At 44.9% G+C, this 15,396-nt stretch overlaps 1 protein-coding gene across 2 annotated transcripts; it reads right to left on the reverse strand.

Moving 5' to 3' along the window:
- Positions 1-4,345: 4,345 nt before the first annotated feature.
- Positions 4,346-14,964, reverse strand: SMIM7 (small integral membrane protein 7). 2 transcript variants are annotated; one of them, XR_006787451.1, is made up of 6 exons: positions 14,822-14,964; positions 14,699-14,740; positions 14,221-14,273; positions 12,211-12,301; positions 7,284-7,420; positions 4,346-5,107 (listed from the first exon to the last, which is right to left on the reverse strand). XR_006787451.1 is itself a non-coding variant. In XM_045853025.1 (5 exons), the coding sequence occupies exons 1-5, from the start codon at positions 14,845-14,847 to the stop codon at positions 7,405-7,407; spliced, it is 228 nt and encodes a 75-aa protein (XP_045708981.1). In that variant the 5' UTR covers positions 14,848-14,964; the 3' UTR covers positions 4,346-7,404. The 2 variants fall into 2 exon arrangements, 1 of the variants encoding a protein (XP_045708981.1); XM_045853025.1 differs by having other exon boundaries at positions 4,346-7,420.
- Positions 14,965-15,396: the final 432 nt, after the last annotated feature.

A 15,396-nucleotide genomic window follows, 5' to 3' on the forward strand; every position in this document is an offset into this window, starting at 1 on the left:
ATTTCCTACAAACACAACATAGGCTTCAGAGAGAGAAGGGGGTCAAATCCTAGGCAGTCTGGGATTTGGGCCTAAGCCATCCTGGGCCTAAGCCATCCTGGTCACAGAGACACTGATGCTCGGGGGGGCGGGGGGGCGACTCCCCATGGAAAGTCAGGACAAGGACTGATAGCACAGACCCAGGGTCCCTCCCCACCATTCATTCCAGAATCTCAAAGCTCTGAAGGCTACATCTTCCCTTGAGTTTACAACAAAGCCATTTGGTGGCAAAGCTTGTCAAGCCATTTACAATTTTTGCTTGTTCAACTTTGAATGAATTTTGGATGTTTTGCAACAGAAATATCACTCTGATGAACGTGCACTAGCCCAGATGCCTTGGGGTGTCCTGTCACATGCAGGACATGTGGCTGGAAAGTGGGAGTTCTGAATCTGGAACTGGCTCTGGTGTCTGGGCTTCGGGGCAAGCCACAGCAGTGAGGACCTCCTGTGTGCTGGGGACATGCCACCTGGCTTGGATCAAGAAGGAAGGGGCCATAAACTAAGGAGGTGGGTGGCCTCTAAATGCTGGAAAAGGCAAGGAAACAGATTTTCCCCCACAGCCTCCAGAAGGAACCAGCTCTGCCAACACCTTGACCATAGCCAAGTGACACCCATTTTCCATTTCTGGCCTCCAGATCGGTAAGATAACAAGTTCACACTGTCTTAAGTTGTGAAGTTGGTGGCCACTCGTTATAGCTGCCCCAGTGAGACTGAGCAGGCCCTTAACTAAAAAAGGCTTACATCCTCTCCTCTACATGTAGCACTGCCCAGTTAGAGCTTTCTGCAATGAAATGAAGTTGACATGTAGCTACTGTGACTGAGGGGTTGGGGTTTTAGTTTTAGTTAATTCAGATGGAAACTGAAAAAATCACATGTGATTAGTGGATACTTAACGAACAGCATAGGCTGTCACTACTCGAAGTGTGGCCCGGGAACCAGCAGCATGAGCAATCCCTGGGAGCTGGTTAGACATGGACAATTGCAGCCTGCACCCGCAGCCTGCTAAATCCAACCTATACTTCACCAAGACCCCCAGGGAACTCATGGGCCACCAAAGTCTGAGATGCCAGGGTAGAAGCCACCATCCACTTCCACACAAATACTTTACAATGGAACATCAGGAGGCAAATCCCTTTGTAGCAGTTCTCAGGGTCAGCTTCAAAAAAAAAAAAAAAGTAATGCCTCGAAGCATACTATTAGCCAAGGAGATAACTAACAGCTGCTGAATAGGTCAGACCCTTGACCATCTGTTATATGTAGACTGACTTGTGTGCTCTCATAATTCATGTTGGAGTTCTAACCCCCCGGTGTGACTACATTTGAAGACAGAGCCTTTAAAGAGATAATTAAGGTTAAATGAGATCACAAGGGCAGGCCTCTGAACCAATGTCAGAGGTACCCTTACCAGAAGAGAAACACCAGAAATGCACAAAGAGAAAAGGACACAGCCAGAAGGTGGCCGTCTAGAAGCCAAGGAGAGAGGCCTCACCTTCACCCTGCCAGATCCTTGACCTTGTACTTTCAGCCTCCAGAACCGTAAGAAAATAAATGTCTGTTGTTTAAGCCACCCAGTCTGTGACATTTCATTATGGCAGCTCAAGCTGCCTACACCATCTCATTTAAGCCTCATAAAACCCTGTCAGGGATGTCTTTTAATAAAAGTAATAACCTCTATGAAAACAATGCCATTTACTGAGGGCTTGCCCTGTGTCAGGCAGGTTAGAGGCAGATGTCAAAGTTTTCTCCTTCACTGTCACATACCACAGAAGAGGACGTGGAAGCGCAGAGAGGCCACGATGTTGCCCGCCCGCAGCTCTCTGTGACAGAGCCCAGGTCTGGGCCAGACCTCCATCTTCCTTTTTGCCACAACCCTCTTTTCTGCTTTTCCTCAATTTGGACACTAAACTCTAATTAGATGCAATGAAGCTTTATTCCCCCTAAAATAACTTCTACAACTTCCCCAGCATAGTCTATAGTCTAAACTCTATACTCTGAAAACCCATATTTAGCCTGACAAGCTCAGGGCAGGTCTGCATGGTGGGCCTTAGTCTCAGAGACCTAAAGCAACCATATAGGATGTTCTGAAATTAAAACACTCCAGCCAAAATTGAGTCTTGGCAGATAGTTCTGTCCTAGGCCAGAATCTTTCTTGACAAAGGTCAATCTTTACCCTAACTAAGCCTGTCTATTGTCTTTTTGCATCTACAATAACAGACCTTTGGAATGTCAGGGTAATTTCCTTTCATCAGACCCCTGGGGCACAATCTCCCACCAGAGCAGGATACCCCAGAGGCCCTCATTGTCATTGTTAACCCACCTATGTAAGAGAAGTGTCTATTCGTTTTTACTTTTTATGCAATTCCAGAGATACCCACCCAGTTCACTTTCTCCAGTCTTCCTAATCTATCACCAATAGACTTCATGTGATCCCTTTATGTCTTCTTTGACTCTGATGTATAAAATAAAGTGATAACTGCCATTCTCTGGAGCATTTTCTCAATCAGAGATTTTGCTTTCTGGCAACTGTCATCAGTTTGGCTCAAATAAACTCATTAAAAATTCATACAGGTTTGGACATTTCTTATGTTGATTTAGTTCTGTTCTTGTAGCTCAAGAGCAGCCACTGATGATACAAAGATGATTGGGCATGGCAGCATTCCAATAAAACTTTATTTATGAACAAAAAACCCATGAATTTCCTTTCATTTCCCCCTAACCATTTACAAAGGTAAAAACCATTTTCCCTCCTGTGCTGTGAAAAGGTAGGTGGTTGGCTAGACATGGGCAGCAGTGTGCCGCCTTGTAAGTCAATACAAAAAGAAAGCCACGGAGCCCTATGCTGAACTCTTGCCATTTTTTGTTGTTGTTGAAAAACGTGGACTTTGAATTTCTGATTTGCTACAGACCCTTTGCCCGACGTCTCATCCAGGAACACTTGCTAGCACCAAACTCTTAGTTCCAGGAATGCTCAGGGGCCAGAGCAGGGCCTGAAGCTAGTAAGTGCTTTCCTCTGCATAGTAATGAAAGTCAAGGGAAGGGTGGAAACAAAACAAGTCAAATTTACATTAAAAAAAAAAAAGCTTGCCTTTTCCTTTAAGCACAAAGAGCTTACATCTTTCATCAACACTGGAAAACATCAGGAGGTTTGTCAATATTTTCTAACTTAAATTTGGTTAAAAAGAAAATAATGAAAGAGTTGAAATGAAAATAAAATGCTTCACTAATGCATCTTGCTGGCTTTTCAGATCTAAGCACTTCAGAGGACAACCAATCTCATCATCACTTGGAGCTGCTGCTCAGAAGACTAGCAGGGAGTTCAGGAGGGACCTTGCCCCTAACCACTGAGACATAAAACTGGGTTTTGGTCTATTAACCGTATCACCTGAAAGTGGCTGGCTCGATGTTCAGCAATTCTGAAAAACATGTTTGCAAATGTCTTTATTAAAATCCAGACCACCAGGCACACAAATTATTCCACCTGAGTGGTTTTGGAGAGATGGAGCACCTTGAGATTCTCCATCATTCCCTTGGCTAAGGGGCTGGCAAACTTGTCTTATAAATGGGTCAGATAGGCCATACTTCCAGCTCTGCAGGCTGGATGGTCTCCAGTAGCAACTCTCCCCTTATAGCAGAAAAACAGCCAAAGTAGGCACAGATAACACATTCCCAAAGAGGCGTGGATGGCTGCGTGCCAATAAAACTTTATTTACAAAACAGGCTGCCTCAATGGTTTCCAGTTTCTAATCTAGAGCAGTTGGAACTGAAGTGCTTTGAGAAACCCACACAAACGAGGGATGTGTTCCATTCTCAAGATGGCAAAGGTGAAAGAAGCAAAAAGTTTCCAATGTGAAACCCCAAGGGGGGTGTTCAATGTGGACCCTAAAGTCTGCAGCCAGGGTGGGCGCTGCAAACTGAGGCCTTCTCTTTGTTGTCCACATATAGCTTCTCACCTCAGCAGCACCTTCAGGTAACACTCCAGAGCAAGAAGTAGTGGGTGCTTATTATTTAGATGGTGGTTAAGATCCTTCTGAGCCAAGGTGGAAAGCCAGCTAGTGTGATGTCAACTGCTGTCACTTGCACAAAGAAACAGTTATCTGGGCGGAGCTGAAAAACCTCCTTATTCAGAGCTTAAACGGAAGCAGCGTAATACCCACCTTAAACTGAAGCTGCCTAATACCCACCCTGGATGAGCTGATAGGAATCTAGAACCAAGTCCTTTGGTACGCATGGACGTATGCACGTAGGTGTGGAGGAATAAATGATTGAACGAATGAAAAATAAAGACAAGGACACAGACTGTCCAAGATACATTTTTCTTTGGCATTTTTACTTGAAGTTGTCAAGGTGGATCTCTTATTAACAGTGACCTCAAAAAGCCACTAGGAATGATACACTGAGATGTTCACTGCAGTGTTATTTACAACAGACCAAAACTGGAGACAACTCAAATCTCCGTCAGTTAGGTGGTTAAATTAATTAATATATCCTTACAATGGCTTATCTGCAGTTATTAAGAATGTTACTTTAGGAAAAAATACAGAAACAAGCTGTATTACATAATAATTTTTCCAAAATAAACATACATTGATAGTTAAGAAACTAAAACAAAATAAAATAAATGAAAGCCACTGAAGCCATAATGGTGGTACATACTAATGTCACCTTCTGGAGCGCTCCTGGAAGTACCAGTGAGGGAAGCCAGTGAAGGTCCTAACACTGGTGACAGCTGTGATATTTATAACAGTGGACAAAGTACAACTGAATCAAGTGAGAAGGCCTAGCTTAAAAAGAAATTTATTGACCCTGCACAGTAATTAAAAATGAGGACCATGAAGCCTTTCTGGCAGCCCAGAAAATATGAAGGAAGTGACACTGCAATGAAAACAGCAGAGCCGGAACTGCCTCTCCCACCACTGGAACTGTGTGGTATATACCAACCGGCATAAGAAAAACACTGTATAGGAAATGGGAAGATGGGGAAAGATTTTCCATGCTGGAAAGTGTTTCCAATTTTTTAAATTGTTGTGATCGCCCCTTCATGGCGCAGGTGTGGACTGAACGAATGAATCTAGGTGAGAAGAGAGAAAACATGGCAGTGAGGAAACCCACAGGTATCGAGTGCTTACCCAGTGCTGGGCATCTGCTCAAGGGCCCAGCCCAAGTTCAAATTCACCAAACCTTATAACAAACCCAAGTGAGTGTGACTTTCAAGCCCGTTTTAGAGATATGGAAACTGAGGCTTAGAGAGGGGAAGCAGTTAGCCAAGGTCCCTCCAACAAGGAACAGAGGTGAAATCCAACCTCTTATCTAACTGACCCTGAACATGAGCAGTTAAATGTTGTGGGATCCTATGCACCCAAAATTCAACCTCTGATAAGCTTTGGTACCAGTAAGCATTCATGAAAAGCTTTCTAAGGATTCATGATATGCGGTTTTAAAATGTACTGCAGGCTCCAACATGCATCCCCCAAAGTCACCCTGCTTATGAGAACTTAACAATGAGATAATAGTTCTCTGGAAAAAAAAAATACAATTATTGAAACAAAATCTCAATGACACCATTGTCTTCTCTGAGAATAATTCATTCCCATAACACACAAATGCCTTGCCTCATTGAAATGTCAGTGTGAATCTGAATGAGGCAGAGGTTTCCTCACACCATTCATGCAGTCTGAAGAATGACCAGCCAAGATTTTGGCACGTACATTCTTGCTCCAAGAACTCAGGCCTGGGCAAAACTCAACTCAGAAGCTATGCACCCTGATACTTACAAACCACGGGGAGATGCCTGGCCAGATTTGACAAGGGAATAAACTACAGAAGCAATGAAGTAGAATGACGTTAGCTGAGCAGGAGTACAAGTGGACTTGACCCTGGTCTAGTGAAATCTACCGTTACCAATGGCCCTTTCTATTCTAGGTGCAGTCAGGTCAGAATCTTACTCGTCCATCCTTGTCCAACATTCATTGAGCAGAATCCAAAAGGGAACATTGTTCCTTTTTGATAGCCTCCAAAATGACTCCTAGGTGTTTCACACAGCCTAATCAAAATGACTCAAGTTAGTGTCAACTTCTTGGTCAAAAATGTAAAACAAAAGGTCTTTTGGGAAAATGAGCTTCATTTTCAACGCTCAATGCTCACTTGGTTCTAAAAGCCTGCGTGTTGGCTTCTTCCTCCCACCAGGTTTACCTACAAGTCAGGATTTCAAAAACCACAACAGACAAATCAAGGGCCTCTGGGATCCAGGTGCTGACCACCAGCATTTCACTTTGGCAATTAAACCAGACTCTCTTTCAAAGCTTCTGTCAAAAATGCTCAGGTGAGGCTCGTTATTTTTTAAACCTTGAAACCCCCCACTTAAAAAACAGACCCAAAAACCTCAAGCTTCAGAACTAGGTCCCAACATTACCACATAAATCATTCTCACTCTACAAATTGTACAGCCCTGGCTGGTATGGCTCACTGAATTGCGCACTGGCCTGTAAAATGGAGGGTCGCTGGTTCGATTCCTGGTCAGGGAACATGCCTGGGTTGCAGGCTAAGTCCCTGGTTTGGGGCATGCAAGGCAACCAACTGATGGATGTTTCTCTTGCACATTACTTCCCATCTCTCTAAAAATAAATTTTAAAATCTTAAAAGAATTTTTTTAATTGTACAATTAATGGTTCCTTAACAGAGTGCTTTCAAAACCAAGCAAAATTTCTCATAAAACACCCGTCTGCCCCTGTCAGCTGTTTTATACCTCTTTTCCATGGGAACCAGTAATATTTCATTCTTAAAGTCCTGGGGGTAACAGCTACACTGAATAGCCAAGCAGAACCTACTGTGACAGAGAAGGAACTTGGATTCAGACCTAGCAACAATGAACTTTGTTATTCACAAACAGAGTCCAATAAAGAGGCTTCATCAAACTTAAAAGCCAACTTTTCTGCTTCAGATCCTCAGAAATAAACGATTTCTAAAAATCTGTTTAATTCAAACCAAAGCAACAGTTATTAGAAATACAGAGAGAAATAGCCAGGAACATGTTTCCAGTGAAAGCCTGGTGGAAGTAGGATTTCACTCTGATAAAAACTACCTTTTCTATGGGGAATGCAATGTTATCACAACCCCTCACTCCCTCCTGAAACTCCTTAAGTAGGCAATGTTTCAATGCAGAGACCAATGGGAAAATGTCTTTAAAAACAAAACGGTGATGTGGCCGGGAAACCAAGTGCATCTTGGCGAACATTTTTTTCACCCACCACAAGCTTGGGCTTTCTGGGAAGGTCACCGGTTTTCCAGTCAGAAACATTCTTGAAGTTATCAGGAATGAAGAAAAACTCAGCATCTAGGAAGGCGTGTTCTTAGTTCCGTATCTGGAGCTCAGGAGCCAAATAGCCTGGAAAATTCAGAGGGCAGAAATGTCTGTGAGAATGGAAAGATATCACTCTGAAAACACTTTTTAATTTAAAATAGATTTTATTTATTTATTTTTAGAGAGAAGGGAAGGGGAGGGAGAAAGAGAGAGAGATAAACAATGATCTGTGGTTGCCTCTAGCACGCCCCCCATTGGGAACCTGGCCTGCAACCCAGGCACCTGCCCTGACTGGGAATCAAATTGCTGACCTTTGGTTATCAGGCCAGCACTCAATCCTCTGAGCCACACCAGCCAAGGCTGAAAACACTTTTAGAAAATATTTTGGCCCTAGCTGGGTAGCTCAGTTGGTTAGAGCATTGTCCTGATACGATCTCATCCCACACTCCCAATCAGGGCAGATGCAAGAATCAATGCGTAAGTATGAGCTCACAAGCTGAATAACAAATCAATGTTTCTCTCTTCCCCCACCTTGTTGAAATAAAAAAATCAAAAGTTTTTAAAGATAATATTTTATTTTGCTTTTAAGATTATTGTATATCATTTTCTCATTTTATAAGTAACTCTTCTGTTATACAATACTATGAATATATTTAATGCTACTGAGCTATACACTTGAAAAAATAAACAAAATCTTTAAAGAAAAAAAGACCTCTGATTAACAAGTGATTACAGTTAACTATGTTCACTGAAGAAAATATGGAAGAAGAAAGGTCTGGAAACTACAGTAAATGTCCCTGAAGTTTGGAAATGGGCATGTAGGTTATGACACAGGCCTCCTGGGGAAACCCACAGAGCTGTTAATAAGATGCATATGGGAATTCTCTGTATTATCTTTGAATCATTTCTATAAATCTAAATTTTCCAAAATAAGAAGGTTATTAAAAAGACAGTGAAGGAACAATTGGATCACCACGTGCCAAAGATGGATCTCCATCCATACCATACAGAAAAGTTAGGTCAAAATGAACGACAGACCTAGTTATTAAAATTAAAACTATGAAATTCTTAGTGACAAAAAGAGAAAAAAATAGGACTTCATCAAAATAAAAAAATTTTTGTGCTCCAAATGATACCCTCAAGAAAGTGAAATGACAACCCATAAAGAATGGGAGAAAATCCTTGCAAATCATGTATCTTCTGATAAGGGACTGGTACACACAGTACAAAAAGAACTCTTACAACTCAGTAATAACCCAATTAAAAAATGGGCAAGGGCTTTGAGAATGCAGAGGGAACACCATGAAGGCCTTGGGCACACTGCGAGAGTACAAAGTGGTGGGGCGCTGCCTGCCCACCCCCAAGTGCCACACACCACCCCTCTACTGCATGTGCATCTTTGCACCTAATCATGTCGTTGCCAAGTCCCACTTCTGGTACTTTTGTGTCTCAGCTGAAGAAGAAGAAGAAATCTTAGGGGAAATCGCTACTGTGCGCAGGTGTTCAAAAAGTGAGGACTGCAGGCAAGAGCCTCTGGATCTGGCTGCACTACAACTCCCAAAGCAGCATCCATGCCCCGTACCTGGGCCCAGCCAGCGCAGGTGCTATCACCCAGTGCTGCTGAGACATGGGTACCCAGCACCACACCTGCAACCACTCAAGCCAGATCCTGAAGGCAGAGGAAGTGCTCAGTCAGTTCTCCAACTCCAAGATCAACTTCTCTTGTCGCACTGGGTCTTTTCTTGCCAGCACAGCCACACTTCACCACCAAGAGGACCAACCATTTCTTTTTAGATCAGCTACTTTGTAAAACAGTCTAGAGCTTACTCAAGAGAATAAATACAGAAGTTACCATATGACCCAGCAATTCCACTCCTGGGTATACACCAGGGAGAAATTAAAACGATCTGTACAAAAACTTGGACACAAATGTTCCTATCAGCATTATTCATAATAGTCAAAAAAGGAAGCATCCCAAATATCCATCAACTAATGGGTGGATGAACAAATTGTGGCATATCCATATAATGGACTACTATTCAGCCATAGAAAGAAATGAAATCCTGATTCACACTACAACACTGAAGACACTAGAAGACATTGTGCTAGTGGAAGAAGCCAGGCACAAAGGCTACATGTTCTATGATTCCATATATGAAATATCCAAAGCAGACATAAAGTACATCAGTGGTTGCCATAGGCTGGGGAGAAGGAGGAACAGGAGTGACTGCTTAGTGGGAATGGGGCTTCCCTTTAGAGATGATGAACATATTCCAGTATTAGATTGTGGTGATGGTTGCAGAACCCTGCGAATATACTACAAAATCTTGAATTGTGAAAACCAGCTTCCATTTTTTCCTTATTTACTCTTCTCTGTGATTTGCCACCCTCATTTTCTCCCTATCTTCCTTTCAATATTTTGCTATGAGGATTTCAACAAATAGAAGAGTTAAAAGAACAGTTCAGTGAACACCCACATACGCATCACCTACATCCTGCAATTAACACTTTGCTTTACTGCGCATCTATCCATTCACCTGACTACCTTATTTTTGATGTCGTTGAAAGTTAAGTTGCAGACATCAGTACTCTCAGTTCCTAAACATTCAGGTACGTTTCTCCATATTTAAAGTTTTTCATGACTTTTAAATATCTCCAAGGTAGTCCAGCTCAAACAATACAGAAGTTGGCGTGGGGAACAGCAAACCATTCCTCAGGCCCTGCTACAAGTCACCTCCATGGACAGTCTAGAGTAGATCCTTCCAAATCCCTCACTGGAAGTGTTTCCATCTCAGACTGCAGCACCCAACCAGCATCTATTCAATGTTTACTGTGTGCTAGTCACAACTGAAGCCACAGTATGCATACAGGTAACATCAGCTTTTTTTATTCTCAAAACATTCCCCAGTGTAGACATAACCTTCTGGCACACCATCACTCACAGCTGACAATTGGTCATATGGATGTTGTTTAAGTGACCTGATTCTTCTCCTGTTCTTGGACATGTATATGATTTCAGTGTTTTAATATCCTGGAAAAACCAGTCACTGCCTGACATCTCTCTCTAGAGAAGATCTTCCTTCACTCATGACCACTGCAGGAAGAGCTGGCCTAGGTCAGGGGTCAGCACACTGTACAAGGCCACACAGTAAGCAGTTCAGGCTCTGTGAGCCCAGGCAATCTCTGCCACAATGCCCCAACTGCTACAGGGCAGAAGCAGTCACAGATGTGAGCATGGCTGTGTGACAGTAAAACTTCATTCGTGACAAGAAGCAGGGAGTAGCCGTGGCCCATTGGCCACAGTTTGCTGAGCCCCGACCTCAGTGGTTAGGCTGGAATGAGGAACCTTCAATCCAACTAGAACTGGGTGACAGCTAAGTCAATCAGACTTTGCTCATAGAAAATGACATCAGGACACTGGGCTACTGATCAAGTTTGCCTTGTGCGGAGCTGGGAGATCACAGAGCCTGAGGCTACCATCCTGGTCACAGGCCAGAAGACGAGCAGTGAAGGAAGAAAGGGCAATAAAGCCAATAGACAGAAAATAAAAACAATAAAAACACACAAAGGTCTTCCCTGGTACAACAACTTTGCACACACTGCTTCTGGTACTACCTTGCTTCCCTCAGCTCTGTAAATTGGGCTTCCTGTCACTCTGGATTTAAAAGGCATGTTATCAAGGTGCCTCTTTCTAACTACCTCCTCAACTGGGAGACTCCCTCACTGCTGCCACCTCACAACTGACTTTTTCCTATTTGTTATCTCTCTGTGCTTCACCCGTTACATCATACATTCACTAAAGGCAGGGACTATGACTGTCTTGGTCTCAGCTGTGACCCCAGAGCACAGCCCACAGTGGATAGCTGTGAATGAATAAGTTAATGGATGGGGGGTAACCTAGACAGACAAAGGACAGAGGAGCCACCCCCATAGTGTTCTACTTTCAATGAGTCCTTGTTACACTTCCCATACTCGTCTGCAAATTCCTCGATCTCTTTACCAGCCCTCTTTGCACCTGAGCAGGCCTCATCTGAGCTCCCAAAAGGGGCCTCTCTGGGCATCCATCACAGTCCTCATTCTGGACCCCAAAATGCTCCCCAGTGGCGCAGGGAACCGCTCTCATCTTCTCATCTCCTAAGTCCTAGAAACAGCTCCTCAAACAGCCAGCTGGCACGAGGACCACCTAGCAACTCCAAATTTAACATCTCAACTCCTCATTCTCTTCCTCTTTGGGAGAATACGAGATGAGCCTGGCATGGCCCAGAACTCTAGATTCTTCTGCTGTTTTAACCCTGAGTCTGTTTACTTTGAGTCACACAATTTATTAATGGCAGTATTGGAAATATGGCCCGAGGCTGGAAGGAAAACCAACCCAATTGGATTTTTTTAGACTAGTAAGAAAATTAAAAAAGGGGATAAAAACAAAAAGAAAATGTTAAGGCATAAAAAGAGAAACAGTCTGAATATACTTCTGCAGGATTCCAGCAAGGCAGAAGCAGGACCCATAAACACAATGGCCGTCCAACCATTTTTCACCTTGACATATACCAAGTATACACTAAGGACAGCAAAACTGGCAAGAGATGACCAGGCCACAGGCTTGGGGAAGGCATCTCTTGGCAGCCCCTGGTGACATACTAGACACAGCCAGGACTTGGAGAACACCATGTTCCAATCTAAGCTCCAGCATGGACCGCAGAGATGTAGCTTAAACCCTGTAAACCCATTTCCTCTCTAGCTCAGAGAGTTCTTATTCTGAAGGTAGAAGGTGTGACACCAAAGTACAGCTCAGAAGACAGAGACTGACCATCAGGTGGGTCATTCTGGAGAACAACGCAGAACTACAGTAAAGGAGACGGGCAGGCCTGCCTTACACGATCATGCAGAACATCATGAAAACATTCCACAGGGCGATGAAGATTCGGAAGTATCTGAGGCTCAGTAAGAACTCCCGGATGTTGTCACCTGGAAAGTCAGAAAGGATGTTTATAAGCACTGATAAGTAATGCTAACTGCATTACTGTTGTCACAGCTGCAGGTGCTTCTGTGGTCTCTGCCCACCCCACACCCATTGCTCCCATGTTCCAGTGCCAGCTCCCCTTTTCCTTTGGGTCTCTTCTGCTCTCCCACCTTCAGTACTCAGGCTGTGGCTGCCACTGGCCAATCCTGGGAGAGCACCAGGATCCCAGCCTCTGATTGGCTCAGGGAGGAGCACATGACTCAAGTAGGCCCAACGAGAGTCAGCCCTGGGACTTTTGCTCCAACTACTGTTTTCTGCCAGGCTTTGTTGGCTAGGTTGCAAAAATATAAGCAGAGTCCTCTAAGGCAGGGGTTGGCAAACTATGGCTCAAGAACCAAAACCAGTCCCTGCCACCTGTTTCTGTGTGGCCGCAGAGCTAAGAATGTTTTTCATATTTCTTAATGATTAAAAAAATCAAGAGTATTCAGTGAGATTGAAAATTTAAATGAAATTCAAATTTCAGTATCCACAAATAAAGTTTTATTGGAACACAGACATATTGTGTTCCAATAAAACATGTTGCCCATGTCTGCTTTCTAGTTCCAATGGTAGAGTTGAATTGCTGTACCAGAGACAGCACAGTCTGCAATTCAAAACTATTTATAATCTGGCCCTTCACAGAAAAATGTGCTGAGCCCTGCTCTAGGGTCGTCTTTGCCAACACAAGCCAGCCTGACAGTTAAACCAACCTAGAAGAATAAAGAGAGCTGGAGATAGTCACGTGCTGGGGGGCTGCTTTGAGCCTTGACTCTAGGTGTGCCTGAAGACAATTCTACCCTTGGATGTTTTAATTTGCTTTAACCACTTTGAGCTGGGATTTAAGTATTTGCAACTAAAAGTATATTAATTTAGGCATGTAAAGCAGGAGTTCTGCTTTGGTAACAACTTACTCCAGTCCCCTCTGCTGCCAAGGAACAGAAACCACTCCAAGAGGCGGCAATTTGGTACATTAAAACTCCAGAGACCTGTGTTTCAGAACCTTTCTCTCAGGTTCTGAGTCAATTCACACCAATGCCCCACCCAGGCCTCTGGAATAAAATGAACTGGTCCAGATTAGGTGACCTTCACGGATGTTACCCAAAGTGTCATCTATAGAGCACAGCTGTGAAGTATATACAAAATACCAGGCAAGAGCTCAGCAACTGTCACACAAACCCATCATGACAGCCACCTGGTACTGCTGCACATAGTGTTTCATCAGCACACGGTCTTGTTGAACACACTTTAGACGAGTCCAGTAGTATCCACCCCACGGAGTAAGCTGTATGTGGCACAACCTATGTAAGTGTTGGCCCATCATGGACTTCAAATGACAGAGACAGGTCTGTCCCTAGGATGTCCAAGAGGCACTGCTTGGCAAGGCCCTTCTCTGAGCTGAGGATCATGTAAATGGGCTCTCCTGTCATAAACAGATTCTGATTAAGGCCACCCATTTGTTCCAGGCAGGAGTTAAGTGTGGCGGACACAGGGAGGACAGAGACAGGGGTCCCTGCCCTAAGGAGCTCTCCAGGAGGACAAGTACTAAACAAGCAATCACACAGCACAAATGAGCCAAAACAAGCTGGAGTCTCGTTTCTGGAGTTTCAGGTCAAGTGTGAGGGGGAGATGTTAGTCAGATGACAACATACTTAAAGAAAAATAACTGTAGGAAGTGATGTGAGTACTGATCTATGCACCAAGTTCTAGCAGTAGAACGAAGTGGGTGGCAGAGGTAGGCGGAAGTAACACTACATCTTCATGTGCCCCTCCTCTCAAATACACACACACACACACACACACCCCTAAAAAGAAAACTGGAGTAGGACTTGAGAAAGAACTGTCCTCTAAAATGGACCAATTCCAGAATCCAGAAAGGAGGCTTTACCTGTGCCGGGTTCCCTGGATTCCTCCCCAAAGCCTTGTGTGTCCTTCTTTTTCCTACAAAGAGAAGCAGTGTCTATTTTCGAAGGGACACAAGGACCGCCCAGTCCCCTGGCCTCAAAGGGCCACAGCCAGCCAGCCCTACCGCTGACTTGCTGTGTGACCTACGGAGATTCGATGACCCTCTCCGGGCGCCCACCTGCCCCACCAATTACAGCCACCAACAAGATGAAGCAGCTAGTCCCTGAATACAGGTTAGGAATGAGTTTATAGGGCCTGAAGCTCTTCAGGGTGCGAGAAGAGGAATCCCCGGGAAACGGACAGTCACGATTTCAAGTTGCGGTGGAGCAGAGACCAGGCTGCAAGCCGGGCCGGAGGGCGGAGACTTGGGAGCGGGACCGCCGACGTGGGGCTGGCCCACGCTCGCAGGGGCGGGGCTACGGGTCCCCGGGTGGGGCCGCGGGTTTACGCGGCCTACTCACAGCTTAAAATTAAGCACCGCTCCGGCGTTCATCAGTAGCGTCCTGCGGAGGGAGAATACGGTTACCTAAACCGCCCCCAACCCCGTCGGGCTCTATTGTCCAACCTCTAGTCCCCTTAATTACCCGAAGAGCAGGATGTCTCCGATCATCGTTACAGCCGAAACGTCCGATAGAGCCGGAAGCGGAAGTCCCGAGATGGAAGGGGAGACGAATTTGAGCCGACCAATCGCAAGTCAGCGCTGGTGATGACTGAGCCAATCGAAAGCCAAGGCAGGCAAGATCCTGTTCAGGCAGGCCCGGCCCTCTTAGGGAAGAGGTAGCGCCGGTACTCGCGGGAGAGGCTTAGAGCGTAGTGGAGTAAGACAGGGCGGGCGTGTGACGTCTCCGACGGGAGGGACCATCTAGAGACGGGATTAGGTCACTCACTGGAGGCGTGTCGCACTGCCAGAGTGACCCACCTGCTGTAGAAGTAGTGCTGTAGCTTTTTCTTCTGGAGTGTCATCTGGGTCTTCTAAAGAAACGGGGCCCCTGACTAGTGAGCTGCACAAGGGAATGGGTCTTGATGCAGTGGGTCCTCCCCGGCATGGACGCCCCGACTGACTGGGGAGGGTCCTTCGGGGCTCCCTAAGAGGCGGGAATCCCCGTTACCGGTGGCGGGGCATCCCTACCGAGCGGTCTCTTTGGAAGACGGAAGTCCC

Source organism: Phyllostomus hastatus, unplaced genomic scaffold (assembly GCF_019186645.2).
Source record: "Phyllostomus hastatus isolate PE091 unplaced genomic scaffold, TTU_PhHast_1.1 phas_contig_98, whole genome shotgun sequence".
In the NCBI taxonomy this organism is placed as follows: domain Eukaryota; kingdom Metazoa; phylum Chordata; class Mammalia; order Chiroptera; family Phyllostomidae; genus Phyllostomus; species Phyllostomus hastatus.